At 52.7% G+C, this 17822-nt stretch overlaps 1 protein-coding gene across 1 annotated transcript in view; it reads right to left on the bottom strand.

Moving 5' to 3' along the window:
• Window positions 1-1403: 1403 nt before the first annotated feature.
• The window catches only part of GMPR (guanosine monophosphate reductase), a 41163-nt gene continuing 24744 nt past the window's right edge, over window positions 1404-17822 (bottom strand). The window contains exons 6-9 of the mRNA XM_004761281.3: window positions 15375-15481; window positions 8300-8342; window positions 5464-5623; window positions 1404-1906 (exon numbers count right to left, since the gene is read on the bottom strand). Coding sequence (XP_004761338.1) covers window positions 1726-1906; window positions 5464-5623; window positions 8300-8342; window positions 15375-15481 — 491 coding nt within the window. The 3' untranslated portion in view covers window positions 1404-1725. The remainder of the gene's footprint in view (window positions 1907-5463; window positions 5624-8299; window positions 8343-15374; window positions 15482-17822) is intronic.

Genomic DNA, 17822 nt, shown 5'->3' with positions numbered 1-17822 from the left:
CCTCCCAGACCACTCCCTCTGGGGGCCAGCCCGAGCTCAGGCAGGGGTGTGCCCTCAAAGTCCCCCTTACTACGGCTGGTGCATTTGGAATGGGCTTAAGACCTTTCCTTTCCTTCTCTCCCTTATTTTGCAACAGAGAATCTCTTAAAACCAACACACTGAAGGACTTAAGCAGAAACTATCTTCCACAGGTGCCTCAAACCTCAGACTAGCCAACAGAGAAGGGGGGGCGCCTCCAGGCAAACCCCACATCTCTCTCCTGATGTTAAACATTCTCCAGCCCTTCATCGCAAAAGGCTGGCCCATTTAGGTCTCCACAAGTACAAGAACTATCCTCAGTGGATCGAAGGGGGGGAAAAGTGTGACAACAGAGTTCACATTGCTGGACCTTTAAGTGGTCCAGCAAACGGACCTGACTCTCCTGGAACATTATGGGCTGGATGGACCCTTGATGTGGTGGCAGTTCACCACAGGCCTCGGGCCATTAATCTGTCCTTAAACAGCAGCACGCGTGACCCTTCTCTACTCCAGGGTAGTCATTTGCTTTTTCAAGGAAAATAGACTCTTTTCTGCTTCATTAAGCCTCGTTCAAAAGAAAATAAAGCAAAACATCCTGGCCTGCATATACTTTCCAGTCCTACTGCTCAAGGAACACTCCAGAAGCAGTGGCCAGTCATCATTAATAAAGCCATGTTCACTATTCAAACAAGCATAGTCAGCAGCAGGATTCCTCCAAGGCCATGGGTCCATTCTCCAAGAAAATACCATTGTCACCAGTCAGTGAACACCATGTGGTCCTTCCTCAAAAGTATGAATGGCCTTGACAAGGGACTAGTTCTAACTCCTATTTTCAACCAATGACTTGTAGAAAACTGCTGGTCAAAGTTTTGGCTGTTTTTCAGGAAGGATTCCACTTGCCAATTTTTTGGTGGATGGCCTTTGAAGAAAACATCTCGTGAACTTCAAAATAATGTCTGTTCTCTTTAAGAGAGAGGCCAACCTGACCGGATGGGACTGAGGAGGGAAGAGAGGAGGGAAAACAAAACTCACTGAAAAACCAGGAGAGGGACGGTATCCCCAAAGCAACAATGACCCCAGAGTGCCAGATACCTGATTCCAAAAGGCACATATAATGCAGGTGGTGGAGACACGTCACCATACCTCAGATCCAAAAGGGGACCACTTCTTCAAGTTCATGGGTCTAGTCAGGTGCTTTGGTCCTTTGCTGGCAACCAAAAGCAGAAGAGGGGAGCCCAGTGGCTCTGACTGGCCCGGCCACCCCTATCCCCCCCTCCCGCCATGCCTTAACTGCTAACGGCCAAGCAGGGCAAGAAGGTAGGAAACCCCCAGCTCCCCTGACAACTTGTTTCCAGCAAATGCAAACTCCAGCACTCCACCAAGTCTTAAGATAATTGCATTATATTAAAGTGAAACCATTTTTCTTTAAAAAGAAAGAAAAGAAAAGGAAAGGGTGAGTTAGTTTTAACAATGAGGTTATGAGTTCCAGGCAGCTGGGCTCTGACCACTGACCCAGTCAATGCCCTGCTTCCAGTGCCCCCCGAAGGCACCAGGGGAGCCCCAAAGCCTCCAGGGGGCAGGGAGGGGAGCAGGAGGCAGTAGTCCACCATTCAGGAGTGGCCAGCAGCTCTGATGTAACACGAGGGCGGTGGGCAAGCAGGTGTGCGTGGACGCGGCCTCGAGCCGGACGTCACCTCATCCTCAGGGTTAGCTGAACACAGTGTTGTGCTGTTGGGTCACTCGGATGAATGTCGCCCTCCTGCTGAGCTCTTTGAGTTTCGCGGCCCCCACGTAAGTGCAGGTAGACCTCAGTCCCCCAAGAATATCCAGAATTGTGTTTTCTACATCCCCCTTGTAAGGCACTTCCACAGTCTTGCCCTCAGAGGCCCTGCAAGAAAAGAGAAGCTTGTCTTTGAATCTGGCTTTTTTTTCCCTCCTTTACAAACCCAGCCGGAATTATTCCCAGCTTCAGCCCTTTCAGCAGCCAACAGCCCCCCGGCACACTCCCGGAGCTAAATGCCCACACTGCTAGGGGTAGGTGGTCGCAGCAGCAGCTCAGATGAAGGCGAGGCCCCTCCCGAAACACACCGCCATGCTGCCGGCTGCCAGGGGCACCAGCGGCTTTGGAAGAAGGGACACACACCTTCCCCCGCAAAGTGCCCTCCTCACTCAGGGGCACCCCGTCACTTACGGGCCTCCACTCTACCCCTAAGAGAAACCAACGCCGCCCTTCTCCTCTAGCTTCATCCAGAGACCAGTGTCCCCCTGACCCAAAGCCCCAGATTCCCCAGGGGAAGAAGAGCCTGGGCCGATCACCTAGAGTGACCCCTGCCACCATCTCTTCTTGTCACCCTCCCTGATCAACAACAGAAGCCCGGGGCTTCGCCCTCCCACACGCCAGCTCTCCAAGCAGACCCAAGTGTCCTCGAGGACGACCATCAGGAGGAAGAAGGTAGCAATACAGCCAGCCTCCCGCTCACAGTGGTCTGACTTCACCACAGTGAGCGAGCGATACACACTTGGTAGAAAGCAAACCGGATTTTGAACTTGGATCCTTTCCCAGGCTAGTGATGCGCAAACAATCCTAACTGGTGATGGGGGTCCCCGGTGGCTGCACTGACATCAGCCCGAGGACTGGGAGGGGGGACAAGCACTCTGCACCCGTACAACTGGTCTGTTTCTCAGTAGAGACCTTCAACCCCTGATTATCAGACAGGCCCGGTGCTGGATGATTTTGCCCATGGCAGGCTACCGTCAGCGTTCTGAGCACAAGTAAGGTAGCCCAGGCTAAGCAAGGATGTTTAGTGGGTTCAGCATCTCAAGCTCATTTCAGTTTATCCTATTTTTACCTTAAGATGGGTTTATCGGGATGCAGCCCCATGCTTCAGTTGAGCAAGAGCTGTAAAATGCACAACTCAAGCCTCCCCCTGCCCCCCCCCACCGGGTAGCAGGGACATGCGGTCCAGACTTGCCTTTGGAGGGGCGTTACCAGAAGGAAATGTCCAATCTATGCAAAACCCTAGCCCTCATCTGAGGCCCAGGCAATCTAGAAATTCTAATGGTTAACAAATTCTGGAGCTTTCTTTAGCTGGTCTCCTCAACTAGAAAAAAGATAGCATCTCTCAATCAGAAGCTCCTCGCCTAGAATTTCAAAATGGTATTGACTCTCGTGCCTTGGAATCCACACAGGCAAGCCAGTCCTGAAGTGGGACGAGATCTCCCTCCCTAAACCACTGACTGCAGCCAGGGCTGGCCTCGGGGGCTGGCTCAGAGCATCGAGCTCCTGACGCCCATCCCTCACCACACCCAAGACGGCTCACGTCCCGCACTCCGTGACCACGGACCAACACCTACACACTTGTGCCCGCGATGACCCGCCATTTCACTTCTGAAAAAGCTTTCCATGGCCTGCCTGGGGCTTACTGGAAGTCATCTAGATTCTGACTTCCAGTAAGCCCCAGGCAGGCCATGGAAAGCCATCTCATTCTAGATGAGAATCTAGCCTCTTTGCTGATGGGTGACCGGCCCCTTTTGCAAGATGTTTATTGCTGAGGTTCACGTCCTCTTGTCTGGTAAATGAAGGTACTTTGATCTGTCTCCCAGGGCCAGTGTGAGGCGTAAATGGTTAATGGCTGGGAAGGAACCAGCAAAGCATAAATAGCTTTACCTTCATTAAATACGACCATCAAAGGAGGACGATTGTGAGGAAACTGTGGGGAGGGGGCAGCAAACTGCCAGGGAAAGGGGAGGGAGCCAGGGAAGCAGAGTCGACAGAGACACAGAGAAAAACAGAGGCAGCCTGCAGGGCTCGGCTGCCTCCAGACTGAGCTTCAAATGCCGTTAGCACCTGCCTCTCCTAAGATCTGAAACCACTTCCAGAATCTTCTATTTTCTGTTTTGTCTAAACCCTGCTGAAACGACAGAAGGGGATTTTTTTCTTTCGGTGCCTCAGCTGCTGTGTGCGGCATAGCCTGGTCTGCCCTCTCCGGTCTAGTTTCCTTAGAACCCAGAACAGATGTAGCTAGAGGTACCGAGTGTCCTCCAGGCAAAGCATCTAGCGGTCACCCAACCACAAGGGCTCCACCTAACGTGGCAGCGCATAGCAGACACGGGCCCCGGGGTAGGGTCAGTGGTGGCTGGTAAAGGGTGAAGCTTCTGAGGTCCAGGGGGGCCGCCAGAGGTCCAGAGGGGCACTGAGGCAGTGACGGACCCCCTGCCCACCCTCATTACCCACGCCAGCTCCTCCATGGGGCACCATGTGGGAGAAAGAGCCTTCTGAGGCTGCACCGGAAGGAGAATCCTCTTGTTCTCACTTTGTGAAGTTTCCAGGATGCGGGTGAGACCTAGCTCCCTATTCCCCTCTCCCACCCTGCCTTCCCCACACTGTGGCATCTTGACGCAGGTCCCCTCATAAGAGGAGAATGAGATCGGACATCAGTCCACCGGTCCCCCCACACTGAAGCACAGAACACTTGGGAGAGCATCCCACGCCTCCCGCCCGCCCCATGAATCTCAGTGGGGTGCTGAGATTTACCTCCAGCATGACTTGAACCTCGGACAACACCCCTGCTTCCCGTGTCCTCGAGATAAGCTTTCGGGTGAGGGATGAATGGTAGGGAATGCGGGGTGTCCACCAGGGAGGGCTGGAGCTCCCGACCCGGTGCCCGAGGCTTCCCAGAGAAAGGCAACCCCTCCCTCCCAGCGGACACCCTGGTGAGAAAGTCCACCTCCTGCGACCTGTCCTCAAGCTAATGCTGAGGAGAGACACCGGCAGTTTCTAGGGAACAGGGCCACGGAGTGGATATGTGCTGTCCTGAGGTTCTTCAAACACACATGCAGACAATTAACATGGAAGTGAAACAGAAAAGGCCGGGTTATATTTGGGGATCACAGATTTGTTTTAAGAAAAAAAGAAAAAAGCAGAAGCCATCATCCCTTCTGTGCTAACACAATTAAATGGCTAAAAATGCTGCCTGTGTCAACCGTCAGAGCCTGGAGGCAGGTGAGAGTCCTGCCGTAGGGGAAACACAGCACCTTCCAGAAAGGCCTGACCACGCAGCAGTGTGCACCACGCCTGTTTCAGACGCAATGGGAAACCCAGGCTTCAACCCGATGCCTGCAGCCTGACTTCGTTCCAGGCTGGAGATGGGCGGTGACGGGGCTCACTCAGAGCTCTCGGAAGGCTCCACCGGAAGGACGAAGCAAAAAGACCCTTGCCTGCCTGACCCCTGGGAAAGTCTGGAGCGTCACCTCCCAGACTGGCCGAGCAGGAGGCCCACCTGCTTGCACATCCCCCTTTCGTCATATTTTTATCCTGTCCCCGAACCTTGGTGCCTTCTGAGGGTCCCACACACAGCAAATGCCAGTTGCATAAAAGCCGGGACTATTTAACAAGCAGACCACGTGTTGCGACTCCTTCCCGAGGCACTGATGTCCGCGGCTCACCTGTATTCAGCGACACCCCCCGCGTGCTTCTTCATGGCCGTGTCGGAGCTCATCCCGTAGAATAGCTTCAGCTTCTGCCCGTTTTTCTCGATCACCTCTCCAGCACACTCCGTGTGGCCCGAAAACATCCCTCCCAGCATGACAAAATCCGCGCCAGCGCCTAGACGCCAACAGTAGGACAAAAAGCAGCCGCATGGCAAAGAGCTCAGAGAAAATCGGCCCCAGGAGGATCGACGTGCGACTCCCAATCCGACCCCCCCTCCACCCCGCCCCGCTCCTTGCTCCCAGCCATCGTCAGGAGAAAAGCTCGACCTCTCCCTTTCTGGAAAAAGTGAAGAAGGCTTGTGTGGGGGGAGATGGACACTCAGAGAAAGAGACACAGTTGAAGGCTAAGGCGGTGGACAGTCCTTAATGGTCTTAATGGTAACCAATGACGGACTAGGACCACCCTCCATACACAGCTTGTCTGAGTCTCATCATCAGAGCGGCAGTAAGAAGTGGGCAGCACGGGGGCACCTGGGAGTCTCAGTCATTAAGCATCTGCCTTCGGCTCAGGTCATGATCCCAGGGTCCTGGGATCGAGCCCCGCGTCAGGCTCCCTGCTCAGTGAGAAGCCTACTTCTCCCTCTCTCACTCCCCCTGCTTGTGTTCCTGCTCTTGTGGTCTCTCTGTCAAATAAATAAAATCTTAAAAAACAAAAACAAAAACAAAAACGAGGTAGCATTTTCTACAGCATGTTCCCCGATTTCATCCCCAATAGTCACCCCACCAGTGCCCTCATCAGGCATCTGGTCTACCTGAGTCTATCGGCACCCTCACACTCTGCTTCTGTAGGTCATGGAAGACCTCACAACGGACTGAAACCTACTATCTCTCCTGCAGTCTGCATCTGAATGACTTCAGTGTACTTCTCCTTCTTGATTTGACCTAAGGAAGCACCAAGAGGTTTTGAGTGCTGCCTGTGTGTTTAAGAAGCCTGAAGTCATTAAGCTAAAACCCAATGTTAAATATTGGAAGCCACGTAACTTGTGCAGAAGGAACACACAGCGAACATTGTGGGGGGGGGTGGCGAGGGGGGTTGGCTAGAGCATAATTAGGGCAGGTTACCCAGGCTGGATTTTCTGTTTTTCAAAAATTGGAATTGTAATAAAAATTTTTTAGATGCGTTTTATCAATTTTCAGTAACAAATGGGGGTGGAGGATCTTACGTTGAGACTTACTTGGGGAGAAAGGGAGGTTTGCCCCCCACCCCACCTGCCCTGCCATGACTTCGACGGGGCAGAGGAAGATCAGTGTCCAGCCAGGTCTTGCAATGACCACAACCCCAGCAGCAGATGTCAACAGCACGAACCCAGAGCACAGACCCACCCCGACAAGCCTTTGAAGTGGCTTCCGATTATTTCTGTCTCTGAGCGTTCTCCCGTCCCTCCCGCACCAACATTTTCACGGACGCAGCCCCTCTCCCGCCCTCCGCCGAGCCTCAGCCCAGGCCAGGCCAGGCTCCCCGGAAAAAGAGCGAAGGAAAAGATGTCACAGCGGATTCCAAAGACCAGGGACCGTTACCTAACGAGGCACCTTCTTCACCAATCGGTCCCTTGAAAAGCGTGCCTGCTCCTAGTCTGTGCAGGGAGCCCAAGGGGTCTGTGGCTCGTGATCCAGATAAAGCAGGCATGCACACACAAGCGGAGCAGGGGTCCTAACTCCCCTTGCTCGGCCACCAGCTATGGGACCCTCACTTTGTCACACTCACCTCTCAGAGCCTCAGGCTCAACTATAAAGTAGGCGCCTGGGATGACACAGAGGACCCGTGTGTTCCCTTCCGTAACCAAGACACACAATCAGAAGGGGATTACATCAGAAGGCTGCCTGTTTGCAGGACGTTCCCCAGGGTTGGTACAGAACCCCGCTGCTAAGAATCCTGTCCCTGTCTCCTTGTCCCCATCAGTATTTTATTAGAAGAAAAAGAGAGAGAAGAGAGAGAGAGGGAGGGAAACTGGAGGGAGGCAGGGAATCCAAGCCTAAACCTAAGACAGTTCATGGGAAGGTCTCCAAAGCAGTAGTCAGAAAACGTAGAAGGTGCCAAATGCAGGTAAGGGGAAGGACCCCTGGCACTCCGTAGGAACACTTGAGACAGAAAGTTCACCTCCACAGGAAAAAAGGGGGGGAGGAGTCAACCGTGAACTTGGCCCTGGCCTCAGAAAAGGGGGTGGGGCCGCATGGGCTGTTTTTCTGTCACCCCTGGGCACGCACAATCTGCACGCACTATGCCAAGGTCAAGTGGCAAGTGCAAGGCACAACATGGGGAAAACTAGGGCTTTCCCAAGAAAAGGCCAGCCCCCTCCCACCCCCGCCCCCGCCCCCTGCCCTTCCCCCAAAGCCGCCCCCCCCCCCCCCCCCCCCCCGCATCACAGTTGGCCGCTGCTGCCCCCTGGTGGGACACAGGCTCCTCAGTCCGGAAGGGGAGAAACTTCGGAGGGACACTCGCCCTTCCCTCAAGGTTGCCCCAACTTAGAACCTGGAAACCCTCCCTGAAGTCGCTGTGCTTCAGACCTGGTGCTGGCCTCCTCCGGGCTCCCTGCGCCGTCTAAGCCATGACCTCACCCACTCCTGGCTTACAGGCTGTCTACCCCCTTCCACCCCCTGGGCACCCTGCCGGCTCCGCAGAACCAAACCAACAGTCAGGATTCTGGCCAATCGGGGCTGAAATCCAGGGACGGGGAAACTCGGGACTGGCCCAGAATTTCCCAGCACGTCCCGCCTCTTCATTCAGGTTCCCACCGGAGGCCAGCTCGCGCCGTGGCCGGGAACTCCCGCCCCTCCCTCCCTGTCCTCTTACCAAAGGCTTTGGCGACATCTCCTGGACACATGCAGCCTCCGTCCTTCAAAGAGGGAAAAGCAAGGAAAGGGTGTCAAGTCAGCGGGGACACCCTTGGCCAGGCGGTCCCCCTCCCCTGGGGCGATTAGGTCATCAGGAGGGGCTCTCCAACGCACCCTCAGCCAAGGGCAAGCCCCCCCCCCCGCCGCCAAAAAAGCGACCCTCAGAGTCCACTCCAGTTCCAGCCTTCCTCAGTCACTGTGTTTGGACTTAAGTTTGCTCCCGTCGATATTACACCTTCATCCCCCAGCCTCTTGGGGTTTCCTCTCTGGGTCTGCCTCACCCACCACCTGCCCACCTGTCTGCATCCCCGCCCCCCGCCCCCCGCCCACCCCGGAAGCCGGATGCCTGACCAGGGCCATCCACCTTCCCGTAATGGGCCCAGTTAGCTTAAAACCAAACGTACCTTCCTGATCCCCACTCTACCCACAGAGAGCACACGCCTGGAGCTGCTTTAATGCCCAGCAGGGCGGTCACCTTGGGCTGCCCAGCTCAGCACTGTGCAGCCATGGGGGTGGGCGGGGGGTGGGCGGGGAACACCAGCAGCACAGTGTGGGGCTTCCAGAATACAGAGCCTGCCGGGCACCGTTACCAACACAAGCTGCTACCTGCTCTTCCCAATGTGGTCTGTGTGACGTCCAAGGAGAAGGCCAGCGAGGGTGGCCCGGAGTTGCCACCAGACGCCACGGAGAGAGAGGCAAAGGCCCAGGGTTCTGAGCTCAGAGCGGGTCTAGGAGGAGCACCAAGGTCTCAGAGGCAAGCACCTGTCCCTGGAAGGTAGGACCCACCTGCCTTGAGGACACAGGCTGTCTGGGCTACCGGGCGTCACAACTGGCAGGAGGGGGTGTGTGCCCCCAGAGCCGGAGGGCATCCAGCCAACCGCGATGACCACCATCTCCCATGGAGAATGGGGGGTCTCTGTGACTCATTTCCCTTTTTTATCTGCTTTTAAGACCTGTCACTCCATGAGCTATAACTTAATTTCTGCCTCCTTAACTTCTTTGCAGTTGGGATCCAAAGGTGGATGTGAAAGCTTGAACTCTTTTTTTTTTTTTTATGAATATTTATTGCCTGTAACGATTTCCTCCATCGCGTCTGTTACGGGCACACCCCAGAAATATTGCAGGTTTGGTTCCAGACCACAAGCAATAAAGTGAGTATCCCAACAAAGTGGGTCAAATGAATTTTGTGGTTCCCCAGCGCAGAGAGAAATTATGTGTACACTCCTCTGTGCGACAGCTTTACTGTCTAAAAAAAAAGGTACACAGCTTAATTTAAAAAAAAACTTTATTGCTAAGAAATGCCAACCATCTCCTGAACTTTGGCTGAACCGTCATCAACGATCACAGATCGCTGTAACAGAATGCAAGGATGAAAAAGTGGAAATTTGGTGAGCATTACCCAAAATGCAGCCCACAGACACCAAGGAGGCAAAGACTGTTGGAAAAACAGTGCCAAGAGGCTCGTCCTGATGTGGGGCTGCCAAAGATCTTTCATTTAAAAAAACAAAAACAAAAACAAAAAGCAAAAAAACACCTATCTCTGAGATGTGATAAAGCCTACAGTCACGTGTCATCTCTCTGACCCCCGGAGGGCCACGGGTGCTGGGGAGTGGTCATTTCCTGCTGCTGTGTGCTGGGGCCCAAGCTCTGGCGTATCTACTTCCTCTTCCAAAGCTACAAGCCCCCTCCATGCCCTTCACTGGCCCTGCAACTTCTTTTAATACGTTATCTCTTTACCAAAACCAGTTTTATACTCGATAGGCTTTCAAACACATGACCTAAGAAGATTAAACAAATTCACACCCCCATTACAGGAGGACATTTTTGGACTTGAAACCACACACACACACACACACACACCACACAACACACTCCCAGGCTTGCAAGCTGTGACTGCCACAGCGGTTCATGTGGGACCCAGAAAATTCCACATTCTTGTGGTTAGGGAGGAGGCCACTGGGATCCTTGAAAAGGAGCTCTTCTCCTCCCAGAATGGGCCAAGACGACCACGGTTAAGAAGGCTCCGTGACGTGCCCCCGAGAGGAAATCCGAATTACAGCAGCATCTTCTGCTCACTGTACTTGGAAATGCATTTATATAAGGCAGACCAACCACACCAGACTGCGCATTTAACCCCCTGCAACCCGATGTTGTGATATGCTTTAGGGCAAAGGAGTCTGCTCCCTACTCCTGTTCACGGGTGATTTCCAGAAGCTGTTCAAAGCGTCCTTTTCATGCTGTCAGGAGGCAAGGGCAGGAGGGGCAGAGCTCTGCGATCTAAGACACACATTTATTTTTGCACAGGAACATCACAGGTGCCGGAACGTTTTCAAAAACAATGTGCAAATATTCAAAGAACTGCTTGTTTTGTTTTTCAAGAGTGTTCCCGTTGTATTTCAGGAGAAAAAGCATCATGGAACTCTGTCTGTGAACTATCGGCATATCTTTTCTTCTTAAGAATACTTGCCCTGCTCTAAAACCAAGGGCGGGAAAAGCAAGTACGGGGACGGGCAGAGGGAATTCAAATCAAGCACCTACTATGTGCCGGGGCTGTTACAATTTCATTTTTCCATTCAAACACCAGAAGCACCTGAAGTTGATATTTCTGTAAACGGGCGGGGGTGGGGGCGGACTGAGGGGAGCTCAGAAAGGTTGAGTGACTTGCCCAAAGTCACACAGCAACAATGTTAGAATAAGATCTTACAACTCTGGTTAGGTATACATTATAAAAACATCCAAAAACAAAAATAAATAATATTTTAAAAACATAAAACTTGTCTAGAAGCATACTTATTAGATTATTAGCCGTGGTTCTCTTAAGAGGCTAACAGTTCCAGGAACCTTTATATTTATCTGTATTTTCTAAGTTTTTCTAGGCTAAACCTATCCTGTTGAGGAATTTTTCACCCTCAAAAAATTTTAACTTTAAGCATAACTTTAAGTCTTGCGAAAGAATGGTCTAACTGCTTCTGAAATGCTATATTAAATCATTAAAATTATCAGAAATTTGCTGATCTGCCTTTACTTTTCTGCAGAGGGTCAGTGGACCAGTATAAGCACTGATGACCATGCGCAGAAAAGGAAAAGTTTGGGGATGACTTTGAATCATCTGGATCCTTCATGATACAGGGCCTCCTGAGCCTTGATAAGCACTCTTTATAAAATGCACTGATTAAAATGCTGGAGCTTGAGGCAAGAAGAGACCATAGGGATCCCTGTCTACTCCCAGGACTTCTTTCTAGGTCATATAAAGCAGCACAAAGTCCAAAGAGTGCTTGGTTATCAGTGGATCGTGAACTCACTGGAGGTTCGAATCCCTCCCCTTTTAACCATGCATCGGAGACTGACCGTGACCTCCTCATTTTCCAAATGGGGGGAAGCAGTCAAGGGAAGATAAACAGGCCTCAGTCTGAATGTTGCCAGTAGGGATGCTGGACAAATTCCTTAAGATCCTGAAGCTTCGGAGCCCACCTGGTTGCAAAGGCTAATTTATGTATCAGCTGGAATAGGCCAGAGTGCTTAGAAACCTCATCAAACATTAGTCTGGGTGTTTCTGGGAGGGTTCTCTTCTTTTCCTTTTCTTTCTCTTCTCTCTCTTCTTTTTTTTTTTTTTTTGGATGAGATTAACATTTGAATTGGTAGACTGAGTAAAGCAGATTGTCCTCCTGGCATGGGTGGGCCCCATCTAATCAGCTGAAGGCATGACCAGAACAACAGGGCTGACCCTCCTCGAGTGAATCTTTCTTGACTGACTGCCTCTGAATGAACATGGGCTTTTTCCTGCCTTTTAACTCAACTGAAACATGAGCTCTTCCTGGCTCTTAGGCCCTCAGACTCACACTGGAACTATAACATCAGCTCTCCTAGGTCTCTAGCTTGGCAACTCACCCTGCACATCTTGGGACTTCTCAGCTCCCATAATCACATGAACCAATTCCTTATAATAAATACCTCCTCCACCTCCTCTCTTGCCACACACATACACACGTGCACACACACAGACACACATGCCCCCTGCCTAATACACCTGTCAAGTGAAACTAACTGCTAGTTTGTCAGGTTGTTCCAAGAATCAGAAATTCAAAGTGCCTTGTGCCTGGAAGGTAGTAGATGCTCAGGAAACACTAGTCATTCCTTCTTCTAAGTCTGTTTTCATCTTGAAAATTCTCTTTTGGGTGATGTCCCTAGCAGATGACAAGACAAAACTAACTAGTCACACCTCAATCTTCACCTACATAGGGGGTGTCCTGAATCTACAGCTCTCTGCCTCTCGGAACCCCATGTGGGCCACAATAAATAGAAACCCGATTCAAGTCCAGCCCCTTGAGCATCAGCACCTGCGAACAGCCCCCTGCTGTGACTTCCTTTTTACTGAATTTCAACAGCGTGGATGTGCTAATTCAGCAACCAAAGTGTGACAGGAGACAGCTGGACGGCAACTGGGCAGAGTAGCAGGATCCAAAACGCATGGTGGGTTTCCAGTGGCTTTAGGGATGACTGGCAAGTGGGAGAAATCTGCTTGTGAGACACAGGGGCAGTCGCAGAAACGGCCGCTCTGAATGCCAAGGCACTCAGCTGGCCAGGAGGGAGGAGCTCAGGTCAAGGGCGCCGATCCCAGGTGAGCCTGTGAACTGCGTCTGGCCTTCCAGCTACACACGCATTGTGGGCCCCCATCCGGGTAATCTTTCACCATTACTGGGAACCGGGGAGGTCCCTGACTGCAAGCCTGGGCGGTCACTGTCCCTGTTGGACCAACTCAGAGGAGTCGTTCCCCAGGCACTGGCAGGCGAGACCCGGCTCTGAACACGGACGCCACGACAGGAACCAGCACTTCTCAAACTCAAGAGCACATCACGACTACCTGGAGGGCTGGTTAAAACACATTCCTGGGCCTCCCCTTCAGCGCTGCTGATTCGGTAAGCCTGAGAACTTCTAACAAGTTCTCAGTTGATACTGATGCTGTTAGTCTGGGCACGGCACTGAAACAACCACTAAAAGAAGCTTATCAAAGAGAACCCAAGTTGACTGCAAGCAGAGCCTCCCTTTCCCCCCCAACCCTCCCCAAATAGGGTTCTATCAACAAGCAGGCGTGAAACTTCTAGAAGGACACAAGTAGGGGAACTCGGAACATGTTCCCAGTAGAGCCCTTCATTTGACAGCTCCCTGATATGGAAATGGTATACAGGACACAGGGCCCGAATTTTGTGGAAGACTCTTGATGGTGAAAACAGTCATGTGGTAGAGATGTAGGACTAATTACATAGGATGCTTTCAGGGCCAACCTCATAAGAGTCATCTTTGCTTAGACGGGGTCTAGGAATGTCTTTTTAAGAAAGCTTCCCCGGTGATTCTCAGGCAGCCAGCCCAGAAGGCGGCCCCAGGGAACCCCTGGGACCCACTGGTGTCCCAGAGACCGTGCAGTGAGTTGGATCACAGCACTCAGCCTTTTGCACACAATAAATAAGTGTTCCCTCGGGCCCTGGGACCAAAGCTCAGCAAAGGGGTGAGGCATGCAGGGTCTCAGAGCGGTCAGCGACCAACAAACCTTTCTTGTCTAGCACATAGTAGATGCTCAATAAAAACGTGCTGAAGGACTGGATGGATGGGTGGAAAGCCTGCATGAAGAATGGATGGGAATCCGCCCTGGACTACGAGGTCAGGACAGGACAACAGCCGTCACAGCCCTCAAATGCTAAACTGGGGCTCAAAACGAGGGAAGGAGCACGTATTTAAAGAGTAGCATCATATCCTCAAAGCACGTCCAGAAATCACAGGTCAACTTGTTGCAGAGCTGGGGTGAAATCAACAAGACATCATTCTGCAGGGATATGTAATCTGATGCATTTGTAAATTTTTTTTTAAATCATCTATCAATTACTTAATGTGGGAGACTGGTTCAGCAACTGGACAGGGAAAAGGTCTGAGAGTTTAATTTAATACAGTCGAGTCAACACTGTTATGGAACCACTACAATTACACTATGAATTCAGAATTCGTAAAAAAAAGAGAAAAAATATATATATATATATAAAATATCATGTTAAAAAAGAAAGACACATTAAGTGGAAGCCATGGTTCTGAGTCTGCCCAATTTTACCCCACATGTTCTTTCCTATTCTGAGCATTTTACCTGGAAGGGGAGAGCCAGGATTATCTCTTCGATGGTCTGAATGGTTGCCACATCAGCGAAGGAGGATTCGAATTACGGCTACGCTGAGGACAGATACTAACTTGGCATTAACTCATTCACTCAATCTTTAATGTTTAGTGGCTGCATCCCAGGCTGCTGTCCTGCCAGGAGCTTCCTGGAAGTGCTGCTAGATCACGGTCTCACCCCTTCCCATAGACTCCTCAACCTACTGCAACCTCCTTCTGCCCCCAACACGTCACTGGATCCACTCTCACTCCGGTAAGCGACCAGTGGCCCCTAATCCAACATGACTGGCATCCTTACCAAAAGGAGAAATGGTGGACATGCGCGCACATACGCACAGGGAGGACGCCACATGAGGACGGGAGCTATGGCGCCACCAGCCATGGGCGCTGGAAGTTTGCAACAGAGCCTTCCCCGCAGCCCTCTAGACCCCGCTGAGACCTCAAGCTCGGACTTCCAGCCTCCACACCTGCTAGACAGGGACTGCCTCTTCCTTGATCTACCCAGGCTGGGGTGCTTTGTAGCAAACAAGCATGTGGCATCTTCTCCAGGCTCCCCACAAATCCCCCAACACGCCACCCGACGCCGTGAGTCGTTACTGGCTCCCGTGTCTTCGTCCCTCAGTGCAGAGTCAGTAAGGAGGGGGGCCTGGGTCTCTGCCACATGCGACTGGGCTGGGACCAGATGCCTGCTGCGACACACGAGGTGTGTGGGACCTCGTGCTGGGACCAAGGTGCCAGGCTCACGGCCAAGCCCACAGGATGCCAACGAGACGAAGGGCAGCCAGGAAACAGGCTTCCTCGGGGGCCCAGGAACTGGGGCCTCCCCCCAAGTCCCGAGATGTTCTCACACCCATCCCCCTGCCCCGTGGGAGACTTACGGAGATGATGTGTCCCTTCAGGCCGTGGGCAGAGTCGGCGCATTCGATCACGGCGCTGAGCTGGGGGTAGCCCACTCCCGTCTTGGTGCGGGTGGTGCACACGGAACCTGGAGGGCAGGAGAGGTGGAGCCCAAAGAGAGATGGTCGAGAATGAGCAGAACGCGCTATGAAGCAAGACTGCGTCCCTGGCACACAGCCCAGCCCCGATTTACTGGGGGAGGGGACACAAGATGACAACATTTTCCTTCTGTCGGGGCGGGGCGGGTGGTGAGAGCCACACCATCAAGCCACGTGATCTCTGGTCCTCATCATTGTCAACCGCTGAGGCCCGGGACACTGTCACCGCCACTCACCATGACATCAGCCCCCACCTCTGCCTGCTTGTATCCAGTCCCTCTCCATGGCCTGCGCCTTTCAGCACCACCATGCTAGACTTCAAGGGAACCCCCAGGGCTCCTCCCACAGCCTCTTTGCCTTCAACTTCTGTCAAATTTCTAACTTCTCTGAGCCTCTCGGCCTTGCCTATGTAACAGAATTGGAAACACTGACGCACGGGGTTGCGGTCTATCACTAAGCCCATGCCCACACCCCTCCCGCCCAGCTCCGTCCTCGGGGGGCCCCAGCCTCCTGGTCCTCATGACCGCCTGTCCTGTCCGGGGTCCCCGTCTAGCCTGGGATGCGGGTCCAGCTTCTGTTTCAGGACCAGCCATCCAGAGGCCCTCAACTGTCCTTGACCTCTGGCTTTCCCATAGTCAACCCCAGTCCTGGTGGGTGGACCCGTCTGCAGGGTATGGTTCCAGCTAGGTCCAGGCTGAGTCACGCTCAGAGCACCACCATCTCCAGCACCTGTCCCCCGGTTCAAGTCCAGACCCTCCCTCCCCTCAAATGAGCACCCCTCCCCGGCCCCCCAAGATCACCCAGACCAAAATCCTGAATGTCCACCTGCTACCCTCCTTGGCCACCACCTCGCTCTCCCTCCTACACGCCAGCTACGGGACGGTCCAGTTCCTCGGGCACAGGGAGTTTTGCCCCCTCCCTGGGGATTCTCTGTACGTGCTGTACCTTCTGTCCAACCACTCCCTATGAACCAAGCCCCTGGTCCTGCCAATGCTTCTCATCTTTCAGGCTTTATCTTAAATGTCACTCCCTCGGGAGAGTTGTTCCGCACAGTGCTCACTTCAAACAGAGGCATTTAAATAATTCTTTGTGTAAGAGCGCAGGGAATGTGTTTTCTCCGCTGGACGGTAAGCTCCCCGGACTGTCATTGTTGTAGACCCAGCGCTGAGAACAGAGCCTCCTACATGAGAAGGGGGCTATAAATAGTCACTAAAAGAATGTGTGAACTTAAGAATAGATGAGCCACCCACATGCCTGTGGCTCCCCTGTTTCCCAGCTCCGTCAACGGGGCTTGAACTCCAGGGCCATCAGGCCCAGGGGCAAGGCTACTGGAACCCCCACTTCTCCATCACCACTGATGCCTTCACAGCCCCCCACCCTCCAGGTCTCTCTCCAGGACCTTGGGGACAGGAAGAGGCAGAGAACCACATCCACAATTCCAGGCCTGGATTCAGCAAGAAAACCAGAAGGATGGAGGAGCCCCTTTCCTCCGACCCATGCAGCTACAGGGCAGAATAACATTTCTTCACGTTCATCCTCACGTGCACTGCCCACAATCCTGGAGCCAGCAGAGCGCCTCTCCCTGCCAAAGCACCCTCTGCCCCACGCACCAGACCAGCATTGTGCAAGGCAGGATTCATTTCCTAATCTCTCCTTCCTAATTGGCTTTTCTCCACTCCCACCCCACAGCCAGAGTCTCGCAGGAAGGCAGGGGGTCTCTACCCCCAGGGCTCCAGAGCTCTGCCCCAGGGACAGACCTCTACAGAGATCAGGCCAGTCACCTTTCTTGGAAAGAGCCAAGGAAGGACTTCCAAACAAGGCATGGGAACGGTCTTGATTAATGCTCAGGTTGAATGGAGAAATTAGATGCGTGTTTTCTCCCAGTTACAGAGGCAGGACGCCCATTCTTAATGCTGTCATTCACGGAATACTCAGTATTTTTACTCTAAAGAATTCATGAAACTTAAATGTCATCTCCAATCAGTTTGAAGAAGGGCCTCTAACAAAGCTTCTTACCCTCTTTGGTCATATCTGTTCTACTAAGACAGGCCTGCCTGGGCTGGGGGGAGGGGGAGGGGCACACAGCGACCTCAGAAGGACCCTCAGTATTCCGGGGAACCAGAGTGTATACGCAGAGGGAGTGCAGGAAGGAAACAAGACCAGCTGCATGCTCGGAATTACCTCGAGTACCTCAGGAACAGCTCTTTGAGAGCCGAGACGACGACCTATGTACCTTCATGTCCCGCCCCCAGCGCAGTGGCAGCTGGTTGACATTCTGTACGTATCTCTGATGGACCAGGTGACCCGTGAGCGTCCTGCTTTTGAAAGAAA

This window comes from Mustela putorius, unplaced genomic scaffold (genome assembly GCF_011764305.1).
Source record: "Mustela putorius furo isolate JIRA1106 unplaced genomic scaffold, ASM1176430v1.1 tig00000831_pilon_pilon_pilon, whole genome shotgun sequence".
Classification (NCBI taxonomy): Eukaryota; Metazoa; Chordata; class Mammalia; order Carnivora; family Mustelidae; genus Mustela; species Mustela putorius.
The sequence above is the reverse complement of the archived record's forward strand: the minus strand, read 5'-3'. Positions and strand labels throughout refer to the sequence as shown.